This window comes from Pristiophorus japonicus, chromosome 14 (genome assembly GCF_044704955.1).
Source record: "Pristiophorus japonicus isolate sPriJap1 chromosome 14, sPriJap1.hap1, whole genome shotgun sequence".
In the NCBI taxonomy this organism is placed as follows: domain Eukaryota; kingdom Metazoa; phylum Chordata; class Chondrichthyes; family Pristiophoridae; genus Pristiophorus; species Pristiophorus japonicus.
In genome coordinates, this window is record NC_091990.1 from 172,813,064 (window position 1) to 172,838,288 (window position 25,225).

At 46.2% G+C, this 25,225-nt stretch overlaps 1 protein-coding gene across 1 annotated transcript in view; it reads right to left on the bottom strand.

The window, feature by feature from the left end:
• The window catches only part of saxo4 (stabilizer of axonemal microtubules 4), a 187,956-nt gene that overhangs the window by 135,222 nt on the left and 27,509 nt on the right, over positions 1–25,225 (bottom strand). The window contains exons 4-6 of the mRNA XM_070898673.1: positions 25,045–25,157; positions 5,330–5,401; positions 2,665–2,751 (exon numbers count right to left, since the gene is read on the bottom strand). Of these exons, the coding sequence (XP_070754774.1) occupies positions 2,665–2,751; positions 5,330–5,401; positions 25,045–25,157 (272 nt within the window). The remainder of the gene's footprint in view (positions 1–2,664; positions 2,752–5,329; positions 5,402–25,044; positions 25,158–25,225) is intronic.

Genomic DNA, 25,225 nt, shown 5'->3' on the forward strand with positions numbered 1-25,225 from the left:
GCCCGACACCAAAAACGGAGTGCCAGATTGCATGATGGCGGCCCGGACCACGCTACGGCTGCCATCATAGAACTGACCCAAGAGTCGGCAATCTAAAAAAGATGGTGGCCCAGGGCCCATTATTAGCACCCCGAGAGCGGATGTCGGCCAACTTCGCGACCCGCAAAGCTGGCATTGACATCCGCTCACGCCAGTCAATTTCCATCGCGGGGCATTAAGGGGTCGGCTCGGGGCAGTGCGGGGTCACTGCAAACGGGGATGACATCATTGCCGGTGAGCAACCCCGTGCGCGGCAAACTCCCAGGCATTTTCCCTGGAGACAGTAGCGCCCCCATCGCCGGACAAAAAGTCTCCTCCGCCCCTCTATCACCCCCCCCCCCCCCCAAGGCGCTAACGGGGCTTTAAAAAGGGGCAATTTCACCCCCCACCCCCCCGGTTCCTTGGGTAGGAGCAGATCTTTTGAGCTCATCTCAATGCCGGTGCACTTGCCTCTGCTCATGGCTATAGAAGACATTCTTATCCTTCAATTCCCTGTGGGAAATACAACTCCCCAGAAAGGAACTGTAGCTATCTCAGTTAAATTCCCTTGAACTTAAAGGTGAAAAAGAGCAATAGCAAAAAAAAAATGCAAAAATAAAATCAATGCTTCGGAAAAAATTGCAAGAAAAGTAATTCAAGATAAAAACGTTCTGAATCATTGTCCGGTAAAGTGCGCAGTTTTAAGAAACTCAGGAAGATCCCTCTCTTGGCTGCACGCCTGCTTTAGTCACAGTGATGCCATTGCGCAGGTGACAGTAGTCCACAGGAAATGTGTGATACGGAGTCCAAAGGTCCAATGAAGCTTGCGCACTGGAACAGTGTAAGCTGCCTGCTCCCCCATTGCCCAGTGCGAAAATATACGGCAGCATTCTACTGATGAATTTTGAATGGTCAATCTCTTCTCCAGTTTTCACAACCACCCTCCCATCCAGCACCTCGCCTGAGCTTGCACCACAGGCAGACAGCAGCAGAAAATATACCCTTAGATCGGATCATTATTTCAGATATACATCGGCAGCCAGATCCACGCGTGAGGGTGTTACTAGTCTTTGAAAAATGAGCTGTTTCTTATTGGCATCTTACTTCATTATTCATGAAAAAAGAATAGAGTATTCAAATACAGCTGCGTTGAGTAGTGATGATTGGGAGGACAGTAAGGCTACAGCCAGGGAACCGTGGCACTGTAATTCAATCACTCAGTGCTGTTGATATTATTAGCATCATCAGCAGAGCCGTGACTGGATTACCTCCTTAAGCACAATGTTATTTGCAAAGTTATGTTTCTGATTTCTTCTTGCATTTTACAGTGTGCACGTAGGATTAAGGTGGCTTTGATGTACGTGTAAAGATGCTGCTGCTGAAAGCCGATTAAAAGTGGAACGTATCGGGCATCACATAGCCAGTGTGATACTGTTACAGCTTTATTTTCAGCTGCGTTCGGTACATTTAACACCACACTATGATTTATTTATTCCACATGAGATAATTAAACAGCGTCAAACAGGGCTGCACAGCAAAATAACTCAATGGGCTCAACTGGGCAGCTGCTGACATGCAAACTTTGCCCTACTCAACCTTGCATCGCTTGTCTCAAATAATTCTGTATCAAAGGATATTGTTGTTCATTCTATTCGTTTCTAGTCATTCTATCATTTCCCTCTAATTTTCTTTCTCATCTCCTGAAGGCAATGGCAGTTGTTGGATGCTCTCTGGGAAATTATCTGGGACTTTGTCAAAAATGTTAATTCTTCATATCATCATCATAGGCAGTCCCTCAAAACGAGGATGACTTGCTTCAACGCCCCAAAAAAAAGGACGAGTTCACAGGTGTTTCGAATGAAGAACCCGAACTGCATCCTGAAGGGTGGAAGATGCCTGTGTGTGGATTTTTTTAATGTGTGGTGGCCATTGCACACAAGCCACCACACAGGGTTTGACAGAGCTCGGTCTTGGTCCAGTGGCAAGGATTACCTGCTCTGCTGCACGGATCTAGTGCGCATATATATCGCAGTGTGGGCTGGCCCGTGCTGCCCCTGGGCCCCTGGCCCTGAACTCACGCCTTTCCTGGGCCCCGATCACGTCCCTCTACAGTCTCTTGCCGCTCCTTCGTCCCGGCCTCGCCGCTCCTGCTGTATCTGCCCACGCTCCAATCACCGACCTGGACTTTACTGACGTCACTCTTCACTGCCGTCACCCTCCTGCACCAGCTCGCACTCTGTAGCGGCCTCCACGCTGTCCAGGGACCACCGCTCGCCACTCCTTTTATGGTCCCCTACCTGCCGCTGATGGTTTCTTCCAGGGTGGGGCTTCATTCTTCATATCGGATCCCAGACAATCACAGGCTATTTGTTCAAGAAAAGCATAGCAGCCAAACGTGATCCTGCCTTCACATGACATACATGCAATTTCCTACAGGAAAGCACTAAATAACAACCACGAGTAGGGGATTCTGGTAAATTTAACAATGCTACATAAATAGTCAGAAATTTAACTTGAATGTATTAACCAATGCAGAGAGGAAACTAAACCCCTGAGTACATTCTACTTGTGAAGCAAATATGATTGACGTACGTCTACCAATTTGTGAAATGAAAGTTTGTATTAGTTGATGGAAACAGTACTTACAGTTGTCTTCACTGCTACTTCATCTTTGTGAGTGTAAGCGGTGCCTCTTTCAGACCTATTTGCTACTGCAGGCAGAAATTCATCTCCCTGTGTAGCAATCAGAAAAAAAAAAAATTTTTACATTTCAATTTTACATGAGAGGACTCTATTTCTAAGTGAAAAACAGTCCTGCTGACTAGGATTGTGTAAGCAATTCTGGGTGATGCAACTTTACTCACAGCCCATATCCCACAAAGCACAGATATGGTAATGTATTGGTTACAATATTGGACTCGCAAATTCCATCATGGCATGCTGTGAGGACTTATTAAATAAATCTGGTATGTTGTGGGCTAGCACCATAAAGATAACCATGAGAGTTGTTGGATTATTGTAAAAAGCTAAGTGGTTCACTAATGTCCTTCAGGGAATGGAATTGCTATCCATACACTCCGACCTACTCACGATTCTAGTGGTTGACTCCTCATATCCTCTGAAGTGGCCTAGCAAAGCACTCGGTTGTACGAACAATTGCTATACAAGAGAAAACCCACCACCACCTTTTCTAGGGCATCTATGGATGGGCAATAAATGCAGCCTTGCCAGCATCACCACATCCCAAGAACAAATACAAATAAAAAAGCTTGTGTGACATACCAATTCAATTAGAAAGCTCATGGAGCAGGCCATGTTAAAATGAGATACCAATGATGCATGGAGCAGACATGGGCATTTTAATATTTCGGAGTGACTTCTGACAACGAAACTTCTGACAACGAACCGGAAGCTACGAATGAACAAGATTTTTTTTAACAGCTTCTTTATTCCTGGTTTTGGAAAGTCCAGCGACAATTGTAGCTTCCAGTTCATTGTCAGGAGTGACTCCGAAATATTAAAATGCCCAAAAAAACTCTGGAACTGCGTATGCGCAACTTCCGGTTCGTTGGCAGCAGTCGGGTCCTATTGCAACTACTTCCAGTTCGTTGGCAGCAGTCGGGTCCTATTGCAACTACTTTCAGTTTGTTGGCAGCAGTCGGGTCCTATTGCAACTACTTCTAGTTCGTTGGCAACAGTCGGGTCCTATTTATAACTCAACAGCACTCCAGTGCATTGAGGGTGCAGTGCATTGTCCTTCAGCTGGGGCGTTACACCTATGAACAGTAAAGATTATCTGATAATATTCAAAGAAGAACAAGAAGTTATTCACTTTCCCTGAACCATCAAAAGACAGACCCACCAGTCATGTATCTGGGACTTTGCTGTGCTGTTTCTAGGACCTTGCTGCACACAAAATGATTGTTGTGTTTGCATATATCACAACAGTCACTGCATTGCAAAAAGTAATTCATTGTGGGTGAAGCATTTTGCAACATTTCAGTGATGTGATTAAATAAATATGTGTCTGCGCACACAATACTTTAAATAGGAAGTGCATTCTACATAATTGCCTGATAACCCGAAATGCAGTGAAAGGAGCTACGTACACTACACAGCAGGGCTCAATCACCTCTTGTTGCTCTGGTTTATATTTCGGAAATGCTCTGCCTCCCCATCTCTTTTAACTCAGTTGTTAGTTCCCCACATTGATCAGCTCCCCTGGGCAGGCCACACTGTCCGCATGCCAGACACGAGACTCACAAGGCAAGCGCTCCACTCGGAACTCCTTCACGGCAAACGAGCCAAAGGTGGGCAGAGGAAACGTTACAAAGACACCCTCAAAGCCTCCCTGATAAAGTGCAACATCCCCACCGACACCTGGGAGTCCCTGGCCAAAGATCGCCCTAAGTGGAGGAAGTGCATCCGGGAAGGCGCTGAGCACCTCGAGTCTCATCGCCGAGAGCATGCAGAAATCAAGCGCAGGCAGCGGAAAGAGCGTGCGGCAAACCAGCCCCACCCACTCTTTCCCTCAACGACTATCTGTCCCACCTGTGACAGGGACTGTGGCTCTCATATTGGACTGTTCAGCCACCTAAGGACTCATTTTTAGAATGGAAGCAAGTCTTCCTCGATTCTGAGGGACTGCCTATGATGATGATGATAGTTCCCCACTCAGCATCCTGCTCTGGCTTTCCCCACTCTCTCATGATTGCCATGGCTCCCAATTCTATACCTAATATAAATAAATTCTGTTTATAATTTGTAAATTGCCCAAGCGTCTTGGAATACCAAATCTCTACTGATAATATTCTTCCCTATTCTCCTCTACTTAGTTTGTGAAGTGGGAAATACTAGTGCAGTTCAGATGCCACTAGCTATTCATGTCCATGGGCTTCAGTATCTTCCTGCCCTGATGGACCAATGTATTTGTCATTGTGCTAGTTCCATGTTTCTTAAAAAAAAATGAATTATTTTAAATACTGCTGTTTTTTTGTGGGAAATATTTTTCTCTTTATCACAGTATCACATTATCATGTATCCCTCATGTCCCAAATTGGAAAAAGCTGCACCAATAAAATTTTTGAACTTTAATAGATAAGAATTTTTCCCCGATGGACTGCCACAACTCAATTGAAGGAGTGAATAAAGTTGCCTGTAGGAGTCTAAGTAAATTGAAACATCAGGTATTTAGTGAATTTTGATCCACTGAATACCAGATTGGAATGCAAATCACATAATTGCACAAGTTGACATTTAATTGTTTTTCCATCACTCCTCAAATAATTTCCTTGTGCGCAGAGTTACTTACATGTAAAGTTCCAGATGGTAGATAGTCCGATTGTGTTATGGAGATTCCAGTTGGTCGGTCTGTGATATATCCCTAAAAAGGAAACATAAATAATATTTAAATGGAACTGTAACTGTCTATAAGCCTTTTAATAATATTAAAATTCCCTTCTTTAATTATTAAACAGCTTGCTGTCTTGATATAGACAAAATAACTGATGTGTCAGGCATGCATGCTACTTTTCAAATATAATATATATAAGACAAAAACCACAGAAGCCTTCAGACTATTCAATGACCCGATCCCCATTTCCTTGTGGCAGATATACAATCCTAGTCTTGAAAATGGCTCTTCACAGAATGTTGCTTTTGGAGCTTGTTGTCAGTGAGGTCAGTGCTGGGAGACAGAATTGTCATCGATTGCTGACAGCTAAGGGCAACATCAAATACTCTCAAGTCAAGGTCAAGTCAATTCAATAAATGGTGATTTTGTTTTTGTTATTGTAGTTATTGTTTTGTGATGTTTCAGACCAGAGAGGAATAGAATGCGAACATTTATGACTTCAACCCAGAAGAAAGGACTGACTGAAAGGGTTGTGCCATTATTTAATAATGGGCAGTATTGCAGAGGTCAACAAGCACCCACTTTGTTTTATGTGACAAAGTTTTTTTCAGGGTCAGGAACTGAACTAGAATGATTTGGAAATTTGTCATGCTGCTAATGCCATTTTTTTTATCCTGACCTAAAGAATAGAAAGTAGCACATGTCGTGATACCTGCGAGGATAATGTCTGTAGTCCAATCCCAGGTAGACTAGGCCAGTAATGGGGAGGCAGCAACAAATCAGCTGCTGTGTGTAAAATGTCAAATTGCCAGCTATGTATTTGTCTATACTCTTCTGCTCTGGTGGCAAATGCCTGCTTCACAACGTCTCCGCCATTTCAGTGTAGGCCAGTGCAGACCAGGCCAATATCCCCAGCATTGAAGCACTGACCACACTGGATCAGCTCCACTGGGCAGGCCACATTGTCCGCATGCCAGACACGAGACTCCCAAAGCAAGCTCTCTACTTGGAACTCCTTCACGGCAAACAAGCCAAAGGTGGGCAGAGGAAACGTTACAAAGACACCCTCAAAGCCTCCCTGATAAAGTGCGACATCTACACTGACACCTGGGAGTCCCTGGCCAAAGACCGCCCTCAGTGGAGGAAGTGCACCCAGGAGGGCGCTGAGCACCTCGAGTCTCGTCGCCGAGAGCATGCAGAAACCAAGTGCAGGCAGCGGAAAGAGCGTGCGGCAAACCTGTCCCACCCTCCCTTTCCCTCAACGACTATCTGTCCCACCTGTGACAGAGACTGTGGTCCTCATATTGGACTGTTCAGCCACCTAAGGACTCATTTTAAGAGTGGAAGCAAGTCTTCCTCGATTCCGAGGGACTGCCTATGATGTTGATGATAATGATAGGTAGCCCCAGAATTTATGGGGCTTTCCTAAGAGTGGAGGTAAGCTGTTACTGAGGTGGGAGAGAACGTTCCAAACCTCTCGCTTCCCAGACAGATGGCTCGCCGGGAACTCCAGTGCAGGAGTGCCCACAAAATATGGCGCTATCGAACCCTTGTCAAAGTGAAGGAGCGCAGGGGTCCTGGGGGCAGGTCGAAGAGGTAGGAACATTTTGTAAAGTTACCTCCTCCCCCCCCACCCAGATATTCAGGTTGAATCAGAATCTCTATCAACAGTGAGGTAATCTTGATTTCTGCGGCCCAGCAAGCAGCTGCCTCTTCCATTGGTGCTAAGCCAATCAGGGGTCAGTGGCCTGCAGCAAGAGTAACTCAGACCACATAAATAGCCCAGGGCAATGATTCCTAAAACACCCGTGCAGTGCCGGCTGGTGTGGGGGAGGGCAGGAAAATCTGATCTTTTATGCGGCCAATGTGGGTCCAACTAAAACTGACCTGATGTGTATTGTTATGTGTCTGAGTGATCAGCACCAGGCCACGTGATGTGGGCTAAAGGTGAGTGGCACACTGCTTCTCTTCAGTCTCAACTAACTTTTTGTTTGCATTTATCTGTGATCTGCACTTTATCCATTTTTTTTAAATAAAGAAAGAGCTGTCTGAAACTATTTACTTAAGGCATTGCTATCTCCCATTATAAAGCACTGGTTAGAATCAAAGTAAAGCTCCCTCTCTACACCAAAAATGTGCTTTGACACCAATCTCTTATGATCACACCTGCTCAGGATGATTTCCCCCCGCTCCCCCCACACCCACCGTGCCCCTGCTCATTTCTCAAATCAACTGTTCTGCTAGCCTCTGACTAAAATTATTAATTTGTGTCAAGTTAAATGCCCACGACCCCATTACGTACCAAGTTACCAACTCTCAGCAGGTCATTGTATTATTTTTCACTGTTGTAATTTGTACACCAAATATCACCTCTCACTTCCTCTCCTAAAGACACAAGAGGTTGCTTCTATACAGCATCTTTCATATCCTCAGAAAATCTGAAAGTGCTTTATAGGCACTCAAAGCACCGCCTCCTTGTTGGAATACAGTTCAAGGGCACCGGGTACTGAACCATTCTTAATGTGTTAGCCATGAAAAGACAATGTTGACTGACTTCACTCTATATCTTTGCAATCCCCACCCAGAGAGAAAAACATAGAATAGGAATTCATTTTATAGAATTATGGACATGAACTCTTATCTGAATGCTGTTGGTGCCAAAGTACTGTCCCGTAAGAACATAAGAAATAGGAGCAGGATTAGGCCATTCGGTCCCTCGAGCCTGCTCCGCCATAAGATCATGGCTGATCTTCTACCTCAACTCCACTTTCTTGCACTATTCCCACATCCCTTGAGTGAAGAAATTTCTCTTCGTCTCAGGCCTAAATGGCCGACCTCTTATTCTGAGACTGTGACCCCTGGTTCTAGACTCCACAGCCAGGGGAAACATCCTGCCTGCATCTACCCTGTAAGAATTTTTTACGTTTCAGTGAGATCACCTCTCATTCTTCTAAACTCTGTAGAATATCGGCCTAGTCTACTCAATCACTCCTCATAGGACAATCACTCCATCCCAGGAATCTGTCTGGTGAACCTTTGTTGCACTCCCTCTAGTATATCCTGTTGTGTATCTGTAAAGCATGCACTCCCATGTTCCGCCACAGGCGGGAGCGATCCCCTGAAGTCCCAAGGGATCTCAGCATCCCTTGGGAGCAATGAATATAAGCCGGCTCCTAAGTCCTGTCCCTCATTCTGGCATGTCTTAATAAAGACTGAGGTCACTGTTACTTTAACCTCCCTGTGTGCAGTCTCATCTGTGTTGGGAACACAATAACTGGCGACGAGTATACGAATCCAACGCAAAGATGCAGCAAACTGTGGGCATCCTGGAGAAGTTCTCGGAGGGTGAGGACTGGGAAGCCTATGTCGAATGGTTAAACCAGTACTTTGTAGCCAAGCAGCTGGACGGAGAAGGAAGCGCTGCAAAAAGGAGAGCGGTCCTCCTCACGGTCATCGGCGCACCGACCTACAGCCTCATGAAGAATCTTCTGGCTCCAGTTAAACCCACAGATAAGTCGTATGAGGAGCTGTGTACACTGGTTCGGGAGCATCTTAACCCGAGGGAGAGCGTGCTGATGGCGAGGTATCGGTTCTACACGTGCCAGCGATCTGAAGGTCAGGAAGTGGCGAGCTACGTTGCCGAGCTAAGGCGACTTGCAGGACAATGTGAGTTTGATGGCTGCCTGGAGCAGACGCTCAGAGACTTTTTTGTACTGGGCATTGGCCACGAGACCATCCTATGAAAATTTTTGACTGTGGAGACAACGACCCTCAGTAAGACCATTGCGATAGCACAGGCATTTATGTCCACCAGTGATAACACCAAACAAATCTCTCAGCACACAAGTGCTAGCAATGTTCATAAATTAACTGGAACTGTGTTTGCGAGCAGAAATGTACAGGGCAGAAACCACGAGTCTGCAACTGCCAGCAGGTCTCAGGTGACCCAGATGACTCAGAGTCCTCAACAAAGGATGAATGCAAGGCAATTCACACCTTGTTGGCGTTGTGGAGGCTTCCATTCAACCTATTCATGCTGCTTCAAAGGGCATGTTTGTAAGAGCTGTGGAACAATGGGGCACCTCCAATGAGCTTGCAGATGAGCTGCAAGCTCTGCAAAACCTGCTAACCACCACGTGGCAGAGGAAGATCGGTCCATGGTGGATCAAAGCAATTTCGAGCCTCAGAGAGAGGAGGCAGATGCTGAAGTACATGGAGTGCACACATTTTCGATGAAATGTCCACCTATAATGCTAAATGTAAAATTGAATGGCTTACCCGTAGCCATGAAACTGGACACTGGCGCTAGCCAATCCATCATGAGTAAAAAGATGTTTGAGAGACTGTGGTGCAACAAGGCACTCAAACCAGCCCTGAGCCCCATCCACATGAAACTGAGAACATACACCACTGTCTTGGGCAGCGCCGTGTGAAGTGTTCCCAAAAATTCCCATGAGTCCCTCGCCCTGTAAATTAAAGAAAAGCTCCTCTTAGACTGTTAAAAATGAGCTTTGGATTTTTCAAGTGGAGATCTAAGTTTTAAAAGGAAAAAGGAAAAAGGGGGCCAACCTCATGGAACAGCCCCCACCCCCCGCCCCCCACAGTGTTTGGACTTTTTGAAGAGAGAATTCAAAATGGACCTAAATTACAGAAGCCTGAGATCTCCTAAACATCTATGGGAAGGAGCATATCAATTTTAAGATTCGACAACATTTTGGCTGCGAAAAAGAGTTACCGAATACAGGAGGTGGGGCTAACTGCTGTGAAGCAAATTCGTGTATTAAGGATCCCAGATTGTCTGGGGGAACTATGCAGCACCAATTCACCCCCTAAGGGATAATCAAATTACCAGCCATTATCTAAACTACAGAACTCATCCAAAATATGCAAGAAGCCAATTACCCAATCAACCACTGTGGAAATCATGGGCCCAACTAGATGGCCAGGAAACTGGGCAATCCTAAAACAATGCAAAACCAGTGATAGCACATTATCACACCCTAATCGAGTTACTGCTGACTAGCCCACCAAAAACACTGACAAAGGAGACATTTGAAAATCAATGGACAGAACAGTTTAAACAAAGCCCAAGAACTGATTTGGCGCAAAGATAAGGAAGATTGCTTTGGTATAATTGAAGGCCTGTTCTGGCAGTTAGGTGTGCTTCTAGAGACACTATTAAGGTAGCAGTCTCATTGCATAAGTTTAACACCAGCCTCAAAAAGTGGGACCCCGATACATCGGCGAAAGGAATCTCTAAAACCCAGAAGGACAGCACCACGACAGCAAACAGGCTTGCAAAACGACTATCGGAAAGTTTCGGACCATCGCGACCAATCAAACAGTCAACCGGAACCAACCCGACAAAACCGAAGAAAAACCGAAGATTTTTCCACTCTACAAGCTGGTCCTACGCTACCAAGGAGTAAAACATTACCTAATGAAACTTTTAAGACTACCCTGACCAAGGAAAAGTGAATACTCACCCCACGTCCAATACGCACCTTACCGCATCAGCAGACTCAGCCCAACTGAAGAAGTGACGCAGGTTGAAGTCCGGGGTACAGACTACAGAACCCAGACAACTAAGGCGAACCCCAGAGTTTGGAACAGGACCAGGACAACTGAGGCGAACCCCGGAGTTGGAACTGTCAAAACGGAATTGGTGAGCATGGTCCCTGAAACCCCAGAGTTCAAACCTAGCTAGATAGTGGGTCTGGGAGGTTGGGTTTATCTTACTGTTCCTACCTGTTGATGTTCTTGTGTGTTTTCCCCTTTCAGGTTGAGTGCATAAGTATTTTGGGAGGTGGGAGGACTGTGTTCTTTTAATCTGTTATATATATTATGTGTTCTTCCCAAATATAGAGCATTTGAGTTGCCATTTCTCCCTACTTGTACCTGATTACTGTGATTATTAAAAACATGCCCTTTTACTCTGTTTGAACACAATAAAACCAGTTTTGCATCCTAGTCAACTGACTCTGTCTCAGTTTCTCACAACCCCCAAATCAGTACACAGTCTAGAATCCAGGGTGTGGGGCGCCTCGAAAACGCCAAGGAGTCAGAGAAATCTGACCAAAACACCACCCCCTACACATGTTCAAGGTCACCTACGAGGGCATGGTGCACGAACTGCCACTCTGGATTGTCCCGGGCGATGGCCCCACACTGCTTGGAAGGAGCTGGCTGGGCAAAGTCCGCTGGAACTGGGATGACATCCGAGCGCTATCACATGTCGATGAGGCTTCATGCGCCCAGGTTCTTAACAAATTTCCTTCCCTTTTTGAGATAGGCATTGGAAACTTTTCCGGGGTGAAGGTGCGGATTCACTTGGTCCCAGAGGCACGACCCATTCACCACAAGGTGCGAGCGGTACCTCACATGATGACGGAGAGAGTGGAAATCGAGCTGGACAGGCTGCAACGCGAGGGCATCATCTCCCCAGTGGAGTTCAGCAAGTGGGCCAGCCCAATTGTTCCAGTACTCAAAAGTGATGGCACGGTCAGGATTTGCGGCGATCATAAAGTAACTATTAATCGTTTCTCGCTACAGGACCAATACCTGCTACCTAAGGCAGACGGCCAATTTACGATGCTGGCACGAGGCAAGACATTCACCAAGCTCGACCTGACTTCGGCCTACATGACGCAGGTGCTCGAGGAGTCTTTGAAGGGCCTCATCTGCATCAACAGGCACAAGGCACTGTTCATCTACAACAGATGCCCGTTTGGAATTCGGTCGGCTGCAACGATCTTCCAGAGAAACATGGAGAGCCTACTCAAGTCGTTAACGTGCACGGTGGTTTTTCGGGACGACATATTGGTCATGGGTCGGGACACCGTCGAACACCTACAAAACCTGGAGGAGGTCCTCTAGCGACTGGATCGCGTAGGGCTGCGGCTGAAGAGGTTGAAATGCGCCTTAATGGCAACAGAAGTGGAGTTTTTGGGGGGAAAGATCGCGGCGGACAGCATTTGGCCCACAGACACCAAGACAGAGGCTATCAGGAACGCACCCAGACCACAGAATGTCACGAAGCTGCAGTCGTTCCTGGGACTCCTCAACTATTTTGGTAACTTCCTAACGGGGTTAAGCACCCTCTTAGAGCCCCTACATGTGTTATTGCGTAAAGGTGAGAACTGGGTATGGGGAAAAAAACAAGTAATTGCTTTTGAGAAAGCCAGAAACATTTTATGCTTGTATTGTATAACCCATGTAAAAGACTCGTGCTAGCATGTCATGCGTCGTCGTACGGAGTGGGGTGTGTATTACAACAAGCTAACGTCGCAGGGAAGTTGCAACCCGTCGCCTGTGCTTCCAGGAGCTTGTCTAAGGCCGAGAGGACCTACAGCATGATTGAGAAAGAGGCATTAGAATGTGTGTTTGGGGTAAAGAAAATGCATCAGTACCTGTTTGGCCTCAAATTTGAGCTGGAAACCGATCACAAGCCCCTCATATCCCTGTTCGCTGAAAACAAGGGGATAAATACTAATGCCTCAGCCCGCATACAAAGATGGGCACTCGCGCTTTCAGCATATAACTATACCATGCGCCACAGGCCAGGCACCGAGAACTGTGCGGATGCTCTCATTTGGCTACCATTGCCCACCATGGGGGTGGAAATGGCGCAGCCTGCAAACTTGTTGATGGTGGCGCAGCCCGCAGACTTATTGATGGCCATGGAAGCATTTGAAAATAATAAATCACCTGTCACGACCCGCCAGATTAGGACTTGGACCAGCCAAGATCCTCTGCTGTCCCTAGTAAAAAATGGTGTATTGCATGGGAGCTGGGCCAGCATCCCCGTTGAAATGCAAGAGCCAATCAAGCCGTTCCAGTGGCGAAAGGACGAGCTGTCCATTCAGGCAGACTACCTGTTGCAGAGTAACCGCGTAGTGCTACCCAAAAAGGGCAGGGAGACATTCATCTCGGATCTCCACAGCACATACCTGGGTATAGTAATGATGAAAGCGATAGCCAGATCCCATGTGTGGTGGTCCGGTATCAACTCTGACTTAGAGTCCTTTGTACGGCAATGCAGCGTATGTGCTCAGTTGAACAATGCGCCCAGAAAGCCACCGCTAAGTTTGTGGTCCTGGCCCTCCAGACCATGGTCAAGGATCCATGTCGACAATGCGGGCCCGTCTCTCGATAAAATGTTCCTGGTGGTGGTGGATGCTTTTTCAAAGTGGATTGAATGTGACATAATGTCGGGAAGCACCGCCATCGCCACCACTGAAAGCCATGTTTGCCACCCACGGCCTGCCTGACATACTGGTCAGTGACAACGGGCTATGTTTCACCAGTGCCGAATTTAAAGAAGTGCCGCAATGGGATCAAACATGTCACCTCGGCCCCGTTTAAACCAGCCTCCAATGGGCAGGCAGAGCGGGCAGTATAAACAATCAAACAGAGCCGCAAATGAGTCACAGAAGGCTCACTCCAAACCGTCTGTCCCGAGTACTGCTCAGCTACCGCATGAGACCCCACTCGCACACAGGGATGTCCCCGGCTGAGCTACTCATGAAAAGGACACTTAAAACTAGACTCTCGCTGGTTCACCCCAACCTGCATGATCAGGTAGAGAGCAGATGGCAGCAACAAAATGTAAACGATGATCGCGCCACTGTGTCACGGGAAATTGATCTGAATGACCCTGTGTATGTGCTAAACTATGGACATGTTCCCAAGTGGATCGCGGGCACGGTGATAGCTAAAGAAGGGAATAGGGTGTTTGTAGTCAAACTAGACAATGGACAAATTTGCAGAAAGCACCTGGACCAAATGAGGCTCTGGTTCATAGACTGCCCTGAACAACCCACAGCAGACACCACCTTTTTCGAGCCCACAGCACACACCCAAAGGATCAATGACACTACCCCGGACCAGGAAATCGAACCCATCATGCCCAGCAGCCCAGCAAGGCTAGGCTCACCCAGCAGCCCAGCAGGGCCAACAACATGCCAGCCCAGCGAGGGCACAACCAACACACCAGAACAGACATTTGTACCGAGGCGGTCCACCAGGGAAAGGCTCACCTTGTAAATAGTTTTCACTTTGACTTTGGGGGGGAAGTGATGTTGTGTATCTGTAAAGCATGTACTCCCATGTTCCGCCACCAGGGAGCGCATCCCCTGAAGTCCCAAGGGATTCCAGCATCCCTTGGGAGCACTGTATATAAGCCGGCCCCGAAGGCCTGTTCCTCACTCTGGAGTGTCTTATTAAAGATTTAGGTCACTATTACTTTAACCTCCCTGTGTACAGCCTCATCTGTGTTTGGAACACAATAGTTATGAAACTGAATTCAATAAATCTGTTTATTTTCAGCTGGCACCAAGAAAAGTGACTACTGAAACTGTCAGTTTGTTACGAATGCTTCACTGATGAACTGGCCACTCATCCTTAGTTTGGGCTATACGTGACTCCACGCCCGCAATAGGTGGTTGAATCTTAATGCCTTTTGAAAGGGTATAGAACACCAGCATAAGAGAAATACGAGAAGTGCTGAAGGGATGGAGTAGGAATTTGGGAGGGTGGAGTATCCGAAAGGGGATGAATGAAAGGGGGCATGATGACAGGAGAGAGGGACCTAGGAGGGTTAAAGAGAAAAGAACAAAAAAAGGGAGAGAAAAAAAGTGGAAATAGAAGTGCTGGACTCGGCAGCCAAAATGCGCCTGCAAATAGACACGGGGAAATCTCACGTTACATAGGTTTGGTTATGCAGCAAGATTAGGATACATATGGGGAATGGGGAAGAGGCAATAGGAAGGAATCCAGAAGTATTGTCAGAGGTCCCGTGGTGTGATCGAGTTGATGTGCGTCGGGTGGAGTCAGCATCGAGCATCAATGAACTGATGCCAGGTTCGGAGACTTGTGTGGAGGACGAGTGAGCCAGTCACTATTTGAAGGGTAGCGTATCGGAGGACGCACTGCTGGAGGTATTTCTGTGGGGGTAAGGAGCCAGGTGGTGTGCAGAAATGGTCGTGGGGCAGAATGACGGCGGTGAAGCTGGAGGTCACGATAAGATCCAGAGGCGGTGAAGAAATGGACGATCCCAGACTCCTCCTTCAGCAGCCCTGTCCCACCGGTAGCATAGCTCTACCAGCAGTGAGGCACATGGTTTACCGTCAGGTGGTCTTGGCCATGGAAGTCCTCAACATTGACTGGTGACTACATAAGTCTCATGGCTTCAGTTCAGAAAGGGTCAAGGAAACTTTCTGCTAATCACCACCTATCGCCTCCCCCTCAACTGACAAATAAGAATGGCTCCATTCTGATCATCACTTGGAGGTAGCACTGAGGGAGCCAAGGATTCAGATTGTACTATGGGTGGGATTTCAATGTCGACAACAAGACTGGCTAAGTAGTATCAGCTTGCCAAGTCCTAAAAGATATAGCTGCCAGACTCAGCCTCTCCTTCATGTAGTGCAGCACTATTATTGTGGTAAGCAGGACAGACTAAAGAAAGATCTAGCATCCCATAACTTGGCATCATTTGGGCCATCAGCAGCAGCAGTATTCTAATAACACCACAATCTGTAACCACGTGGCTCAACATATTAACATTCTCAAATATGGTGGAGCCCGTTAAATGAACACAAGAGATATGTCTGAAGTTTTTGCAAATATCTTCAGTCTTCAGTCAAAAGTGACAAGTGGACGATCCATTGGGCTCCCTCCTGAGGTCCCGACCATCATAGATGTCAACGTCTACCCAATTCAGTTTACTTCACGAGATTAAGAAGGAGCCCTAGCCAAACGGAGGTCAAAGAGAAAAACCATCCCCAGTGGCGGAGGTTATACCCGACACAAAAGATGATGATTTGTTCAAGGCTAATCACAGTATCCCCATTATTGCAGGAGTTCTTCAGCGAAGTGTCCTCAGCCGAACAATATTCAGCACCTTTCACCGTACGATCAGGAATGGGGCTGTATGCTGACAAGGCTAAAATATACAGCACTATTCACAACACTACTGCCAATGAAGTAGACCATGTCAGCATACAGCAAGACCTGGATAATGTCCAGGGGTGGGCTGACACATAGCAGGTAACATTCGCACCAAAGTGTAAGGTAATAACCATCTCCAACAAGCAAAGTACCAACTATTTCCCCCAACCTTCAACAGCGCCACCATTGCTAAGTACTCCAGGATCAACATTCTGAGGCTCACCACTGACGAGATACTGAACTAGACCAACCATATTAACAATATAACTAGATGTGCAAGGCACAAGCTGGGTATTCTTAGATGAGTGGCTAATCTCTGGACCTCGCAAAACCTCTCCACCTTCTGCAAGTCAGGGGTTCCTGAGGCCTGTTCCTCACTCTGGAGTGCCTTAATAAAGACTGAGGTCACTGTTACTTTAACCTCCCTGTGTGCAGTCTCATCTGTGTTGGGAACACAATATATCCTTCCTTAGGTAAGGAGATCAAAACTGTACACAATACTCCAGGTGTGGTCTCACCAGGGCCCTACATAATTGCAGTAAGACATCTTACTCTTATACGAACATACGAACAATGACGGACAGGTAAAGACCATCTGGTTCATCCAGCCGGCCCCACACAATTGTGACACCTTGTGTATCACAACATATACACGCCACCCCACCCAAAACCATGTGATCTCCTGGGAGAGGCAAAAAACAGATAAAAAAACCCAGGCCAATTTGGGCAAAAAAATGTGGGAAACTCCTCTCCGACCCGTCTCGTCCAGGAGATCGCTTTGGCCATTAAATTCCCTGCAGTACCTGCCTTCTGTAAGAGGTGATCTCCACCGCAGCCAGAAACAAATCCAGCTCTCGCTTGAGGGAATTCAGTGAGTCTGCATCCACCACATGAAACGGCAGCTTGTTCCACAGGTCTACTATTCTCTGGGAAAAGAACCATCTTCTGACATCTAACCTAGATCTAGCCCTATACAACTTAAATGTGTGCTCCCTGGTCCTACCTAACCTATTTAATTGAAATAAATGGTCAGCTGGAACACCGTCTATTCCCTTCATTATCTTATAAACCTCAGTCATATCCCCCCTAAGTCTACGCTGCTCTTAGGTATAGAGTCCCAACTCTTTTAGCTGATCTTGATAACTACGATGCTTTAGACTTGGAATTAGTCTAGTGGCCCTCTTCTGCGCCCTTTCCAGAACCTCAATATCACCCACCATGTGAGGAGAGCAAAACTGGACACAGTGTTCCAAGTGCGGCCTGACTAAGGTCTTGTATCAGGACAAAACAGGACGCCTCGTCTTATACTCAATTGTCCTATGGATACACTCCAACACCCTACTTGCTCTGGCTATCACTGCATGGCATTGCTCGTGTACCTTTAAGGATGTATGCACTAGAATGCCCAAATCTCTTTCTATCTCCACCATCTTTAATGCCTTTCCCTGGAGGGTGCATGAATGTTGAGCATTTGCCCTGCCCACATGTGTAATCCTGCACTTATCTAAGTTATACATCATTTTCCAGTCTTGAGCCCAATTTCCTAACACATTACGATCTGCCTGAATCAGACGAGCCTCTTCTACAGTTCTAGCACTCACACAGATCTTGGTATCATCTGCAAATTTGTAAATTGTGGCCCCCAACCCCTGAATCCAGATCATTAATAAAAATAGTAAAAAGGAACGGTCACAACACCGATTCCTGCGGGACACCACTGGTGACCGGTCTCCAAACAGATCCAAATCCATCTATAACTACTCGTTGCCTGCATCCTGCCAGCCAGTTCTGTATCCAACTCAATATATTTCCACTAATACCAGAGGCTCCGATCCTATAGAGAAGCCTCTTGTGTTTTTTGGAAGCTTTTTAGAAATCTAAGTAGACAGTGTCTACTGGGCTTCCCTCATCCACCAACTTTGTAACTTCTTCAAAAAATACAGTTAGATTTGTGAGACATGACCTCTTTTTTATGAACCCATGTTGGGTGTCCCTAATATGTCCCTCTCTATCCAAGTATTCACATATTGCATCCCTTATGATTCTTTCAAGCATCTTCCCTATTACTGATGTTAAACTGATGGGCCTATGGTTACCTGGGTCTGCCTTGTCACCTTTTTTAAAAATTGGGACTACATTAGCCTCCTTCCAATCTGTAGGAACCATTCCAGAGTTCAGTGAGCTGTTAAACATACAGGCCAGAGGCTCGCACAGCACATGTCCCATCTCCTGGAGGACCCTCGGGTGGCTATCAACTGGCCCTGTTGCTCTATCTATTTTTAAGTTCTTAATTTTTTCTAAACCAATATGCTTATCTATGTTAATGTTACTAGTAGTAAAACTAGTATTATTAAATTCTAATATTCGAGCATCATCTCCAAGGGTGAATACTGATGCAAAGTACTCATTTAATATTTCCACCATACTCAGTGAGTCCTGTGTAACATGTCCTTGAATAACCTTCAGTGGCCCAATACAGTCTTCGATAATTCTCTGACTCTTCACATAACTAAGAAAGCTCTTCCCATTACTGCCACAGTTGTCTACAATCGTTTTTTCCATTAGTCTTTTTGCTGATCTAATAGCAGCCTAAGTTTTCTTTAGTTGTTCTTTGTATTCAACCCTATTTATTTGAGTGTTAAATTTCTTTAATTTATAGAAACATTTCCTTTTACATCTTATTTGTCTTTGTACATACCCAGTCAGCCGCCTTGGCTTTTTCTTATCACATTTCGTTCTTTTGATTTTGGGTACATGTTTGTTTACCACATTTTTTAATTTGATTCTTAAAAACTTTCCGTTTATATTCAACATTAGTCACATCACCACCGAGGAGGGTTAGCCAATTTACCTGTCCAAATCATCTGCCATTTTGGAGAAGTTTGCCCTTCTTAAATTCGGTACGAGTTGCAGGTTCTCAGTATCTTTGGTTCTCCCGGCCAATTGGAACCATTTAATGTTGTGATCACTGTTGCCCAGATACTCCCCCACACAGAGGTCTGATACGAGGTCAGACTCACCACTAAACACCAGATCCAATATTTGATTTTCCAACGTTACTTCATTAACTCAAATCCTCTTGTAATAAAGATCAACATACCATTTGCATTTTAATTGCTTGCTGTATCTGCATGTTAACTTTCAGTGATTGGTGTACAAGGACACCCAGGTCCCTCTGAACATCAACACTTCCCAATCTCTCACCATTTAAAAAATACTCTGCTTTTCTATTTATCTTAACAAAGAGGATAACTTCACATTTCTCCACATTATATTCCATTTGCAATATTCCTGCCCACTCACTTAGCCTGTCTATACCCCTTGAAGCCTCTTTGCATCCTCCTCACAATAGAGAAATGTCATTAGATGTCATTATTGTATCGATGATGATGAATATGCAATAGAAAAAATATTATGCAGTATGATCCTCTGTGATACTGCTAATTTATAATTTCAAACTTCTCTCTTCACTACCACCAACAATGACTAGAGCAGCCAACATTAGAAAATCCAAGTATGAAAAATTTCAGTCATGATTCATGCCAGAAATATGAATGTGGTTGAGAGCATTGCAACCATCACGAGAATGGCAGCTAAGTTTTGGCCACAAGGATCTGCATTTGTATAGTGCCTATAATGTAGAAAAACATTCCAAGACGCTTCACAGAGGCATGTTCAGGAAAATGGGCACCGAGCCGAACAAGGAGATATTAGAACTGGGAGATATTAGGAGAAGTGGGTTTTAAGGAGGATCTTAAAGAGGGAGATGGAGAAGTGGAAGGGTTTTGAGAGGGAATTCCAGAGTGTGAGGCCCAGGCGATTGAAGACACATCTGCCAATGGTGGTCAAAAGAGAGGGATGCACAAAAGGCTAGAGTCAAAGGAAAGAGATGTCAGGGAGTGGGGATTGGTTACAGAGATAGGAAGAGGCAAGGCCACAAAGGGATTTAGACACAAAGATGAGAATTTTAAATTTGAGATACTGGGGATCCAGATGGCAACGTAGGTCGATGAGGATAGGGGTTATAGGAAAGCAGGGCTTGGTGCGGGTAGGATATGGGTGGCAGAGATTTAGATGAGCTGATGTTTAGAGAGGGTGGAGAATGGAAATTCTCAGCAGCAGATGGGCTGAGACGGGGACAGAAACAGGTAATGTTACAGAAGTGGACGTATGCAGACTTTGTGACACAGTCAGAAGCTGAACTTACGGTCGAATAAGACACTGAGACTGTGAGCAGTTTGGTTCAACCTGAGACAGGGGTCACGGAGAGGAAGAGGGAGGGGGATGGAATTGGTGGGAAGTGTAATGTCTGTAATGCACTTATGAATGACTCCACGAGGCAATGTGTTGTACTCAAACTGTTGTGACCTTGGTCCTTTATTCGTAACTCCAGCATGGTGAGCAGCCTTTTATACTGGGTCCTACAAACCTATGCAGGTGACCCTCGGGTCTCCCACCACAGTGCCCTCTGGTGGACAGCCTCTGCCACAGGGGCAGGAAACCCCGGTCTGCACCAGTTGCACCCTCCAGTGGTGCCCGCATAGTATATACACAGTGTAAACCTTATTGATAGTACATCAGGTAACAAGTCTCCATTTTATGCAACTATACAGTGACTGCACAGAGAGTATATCTATAGTCTGCATATATAATAGAAAGGGTACGGAGTTTGTGGCAGGGACCAACGACAATTACTTCTGTCTTCACAATGTTTAACTGGCAGAAATTTGGGATCATCCAGGGGTACAAATTGCCTCTCCTCCCGCTGCCTGAAACAGGGCGCACACACCCAGTTTCGATGTTTTTTACCACAGCTGCGGTTCAGGTGGACTCTTTCGGGAAATTCCACTCCTTGTTTTTTTTTGTTTTCATCCGGAAGTCGGTCATAATGGGGGCGGTGACTACACCTGAGGGGCAAAGACGCGGCAATGACAGCAACTGAGGGACGGAAGTTGGGGGCGGTGTGCATTCACCGCCGCGATGATGTCATCGCGGCACCGAGTCACCACGGCCCTCCCCTTCACTTAAAGGGGAGAGCCTCCGCGATGTTAAAACTTCGGGCCTCTGGGCGTTCAGGGACGGTTTTGGCCAGGCCAGTGGCCTGACACCTAAGTCGGGGAGGGTGCCAGGCTGCCTGTTGGCGGCCTGGCTGAACCCGGGGGCATAATTGTCGGGCCGACATGGCAGTCGGGCGACAAAAAAAAAATGGCGGCAGCGGCAGTGCGCCCTCCCCTTTAAGGGAAGCCACACCGCCGTTGCAGAAGGTCACAGCCTCACTGGTCCATCAGGAAAAAGCTTGTTTTGGCACCGACGGGCGAGCCGAAGATTTTCCGAGTGGAATGTCGCCGTCGGGGGGGTTAGATCGGCGGTGCGCACGGCGATGAAGTGCTTCACACCGATCGGCAGCAGAGGAGCGGTAAGGGAGAGATCGGGGCACTGCCGGGAAAGCTCGGGAGGGCAATTGGGCTAGCAGCAGCCATTCCACCAAATGGCACTTTACTTCTTAAGCTGACAGCTCCGGTCTCCCTGGGAAACCCATGCAGCAACTGCGGAATTTAAATCAGCCTTCCCATTGCACTGCTGAACCTGATTTAAATATGTTAGTGGGGCACTTCCATACCTCGAAACCAACCACTGTGAAAACAGCAATGGGCGCGTAGATGGCAGGTTGGGGACGCAGTCCTTGATTTCAATTTTTAACACACTACCCCCTCCTGCCACAACCCTCTCCTGTCCATTGTGTGGAGGGTTAGAAACATAGAAACATAGAAAATAGGTGCAGGAGTAGGCCATTCAGCCCTTCTAGCCTGCATCACCATTCAATGAGTTAATCGCTGAACATGCAACCTCAGTATCCCATTCCTGCTTTCTCGCCATACCCCTTGATCCCCCTAGTAGTAAGGACTACATCTAACTCCTTTTTGAATATATTTAGTGAATTGGCCTCAACAACTTTCTGTGGTAGAGAATTCCACAGGTTCACCACTCTCTGGGTGAAGAAGTTTCTCCTCATCTCGGTCCTAAATGGCTTACCCCTTATCCTTAGACTGTGACCCCTGGTTCTGGACTTCCCCAACATTGGGAACATTCTTCCTGTATCTAACCTGTCTAAACCAATCAGAATTTTAAACGTTTCTATGAGATCCCCTCTCATTCTTCTGAACTCCAATGAATACAAGCCCAGTTGATCCAGTCTTTCTTGATAGGTCAGTCCCGCCATCCCAGGAATCAGTCTGGTGAACTTTGTTGCACTCCCTCAATAGCAAGAATGTCCTTCCTCAAGTTAGGAGACCAAAACTGTACACAATACTCCAGGTGTGGCCTCACCAAGGCCCTGTACAACTGTAGTAACACCTCCCTGCCCCTGTACTCAAATCTCCTCGCTATGAAGGCCAACATGCCATTTGCTTTCTTAACCGCCTGCTGTACCTGCATGCCAACCTTCAATGACTGATGTACCATGACACCCAGGTCTCGTTGCATCTCCCCTTTTTCTAATCTGTCACCATTCAGATAATAGTCTGTCTCTCTGTTTTTACCACCAAAGTGGATAACCTCACATTTACCCACATTATACTTCATCTGCCATGCATTTGCCCACTCACCTAACCTATCCAAGTCACTCTGCAGCCTCATAGCATCCTCCTCGCAGCTTACACTGCCACCCAACTTAGTATCATCCGCAAATTTGGAGATACTACATTTAATTCCCTTGTCTAAATCATTAATGTACAATGTAAACAGCTGGGGCCCCAGCACAGAACCTTGCAATACCCCACTAGTCACTGCCTGCCATTCTGAAAAGTACCCATTTACTCCTACTTTTTGCTTCCTGTCTGCCAACCAGTTCTCAATCCATGTCAGCACACGACCCCCAATCCCATGTGCTTTAACTTTGCACATTAATCTCTTGTGTGGGACCTTGTCGAAAGCCTTCTGAAAGTCCAAATACATCACATCAACTGGTGCTCCCTTGTCCACTCTACTGGAAACATCCTCAAAAAATTCCAGAAGATTTGTCAAGCATGATTTCCCTTTCACAAATCCATGCTGACTTGGACCTATCATGTCACCTCTTTCCAAATGCGCTGCTATGACATCCTTAATAATTGATTCCATCATTTTACCCACTACCAATGTCAGGCTGACCGGTCTATAATTCCCTGTTTTCTCTCTCCCTCCTTTTTTAAAAAGTGGGGTTACATTGGCTACCCTCCACTCCATAGGAACTGATCCAGAGTCTATGGAATGTTGGAAAATGACTGCCAATGCATCCGCTATTTCCAAGGCCACCTCCTTAAGTACTCTGGGATGCAGTCCATCAGGCCCTGGGGATTTATCGGCCTTCAATCCCATCAATTTCCTCAACACAATTTCCCGACGAATAAGGATTTCCCTCAGTTCCTCCTTCTTACTAGACCTCCCGACCCCTTTTATATCCGGAAGGTTGTTAATATTGAGGTTGATGTCTTTGGATGCTGTCACCAAGGTGTGGATGAGGAAGCACAGTGGGCGAAGGGACTCTGAGGTAGTGGTTTAGGGGTGGGAAGAGAAGCTGTGGCTACAATTGAACAGTTAAAAGTGGAACCAAGCTGCCGACCTAAGCTGAGCAATGGAGGAATGGCCATGGAAGAGGATGATGAGTTCGACTGTGTCAAAAGCTATAGTGATGTCGAGAAAGACAAGTCAAGCTAGTGACCATGTCTCAGTAATGGCATGAAAGCCTTCTGTTAAAAGTTTGGCCACGTAGTTTCAATACAACAACTACTTATATTTATCTAACATTGTAACATACTAAAACATTCCAAGGCACTTAACAGGAGCATTATACAATAACAGGTCTTTATTATCACTGTGAATGCTGGGATATAATGACTACATGGCTTTCTCTCATTCTCCAGTGAAAGAAAGCAAGGGAAATGCCTGGTACTATTGAAACAGCCCAGAAGAGCAAGAGAGTAAGATACTGATTATAGATTGCTGTATAGCTCAACATGCCCTCTGTCTGTGTGTATGTGTGTGTGAGAACCGGGGACCAAAAATGGAACCGGACTGGGAGAATGGGGACCGAGAATGGGACCGGACCGGCAAGCCCTTCGGGCAGGGTTGGAGGTAAGTTGCTGCTATGTGTTTTTACAATTCTTTTAGTCTGTCCGGGAATCTGCTGCACCGATTTCCATACCTGCGCCGATTTCCTTAACTCTCCGGAAGGTTTTTCAGCAGAGGCCACATACACTGGCCTAAGCAGAACTGGAGTAACTCTCAGCTGGTCAAACTTCCCTAAATGGCCAAACTTCCCTAAATGGCCAGAATTGGCATGGGTGGCTGGTTACGCCCCCTTTGGCTGAAAAAAAAACTGACCTAAAAAAATCGTAACTGAGTTACACTGGTGCAACTTGATTGGGGAAACTGTGGTTTTTCAACTTAGGCCAAAAACAGCAGCCTGCTTCAAAAAAACGGCGCAAATCACCGGGGAAAATTGAGCCCTATAATTGCACTGCTGGGTGTTATTCATAGTTCAGGTGAACAGCAAACATTTCACTCACAACCTGCCCAACATCTCACTGAAATCCTTGTGTCAGCCATGGCACACAAATGTGTTGGAGCCCCAAGAACGCTGTGAATTGCTTACTTTTAAAAGAGATTTAAACATACTCTGGGATAAACTGTGCATGTACTGCATTTGCTGAAAGCATCGGTCACAGTGCTCTCTTTCAACTTACCGGCAGGTCACCTCGGTATGCTAACTGGTGGTGGTAAGTGATGGGTTTCAGATCGGAGCCTTCTGTGAACCCGGAGTTCTCCGTTTTCCCCACTGTTTTGTGTTGGGAAAAGACTGTTGATATATAAAATAATCAGTAAAAGCATGTCAGTACCTGATCGAATGTAATTGTGTCAAATATG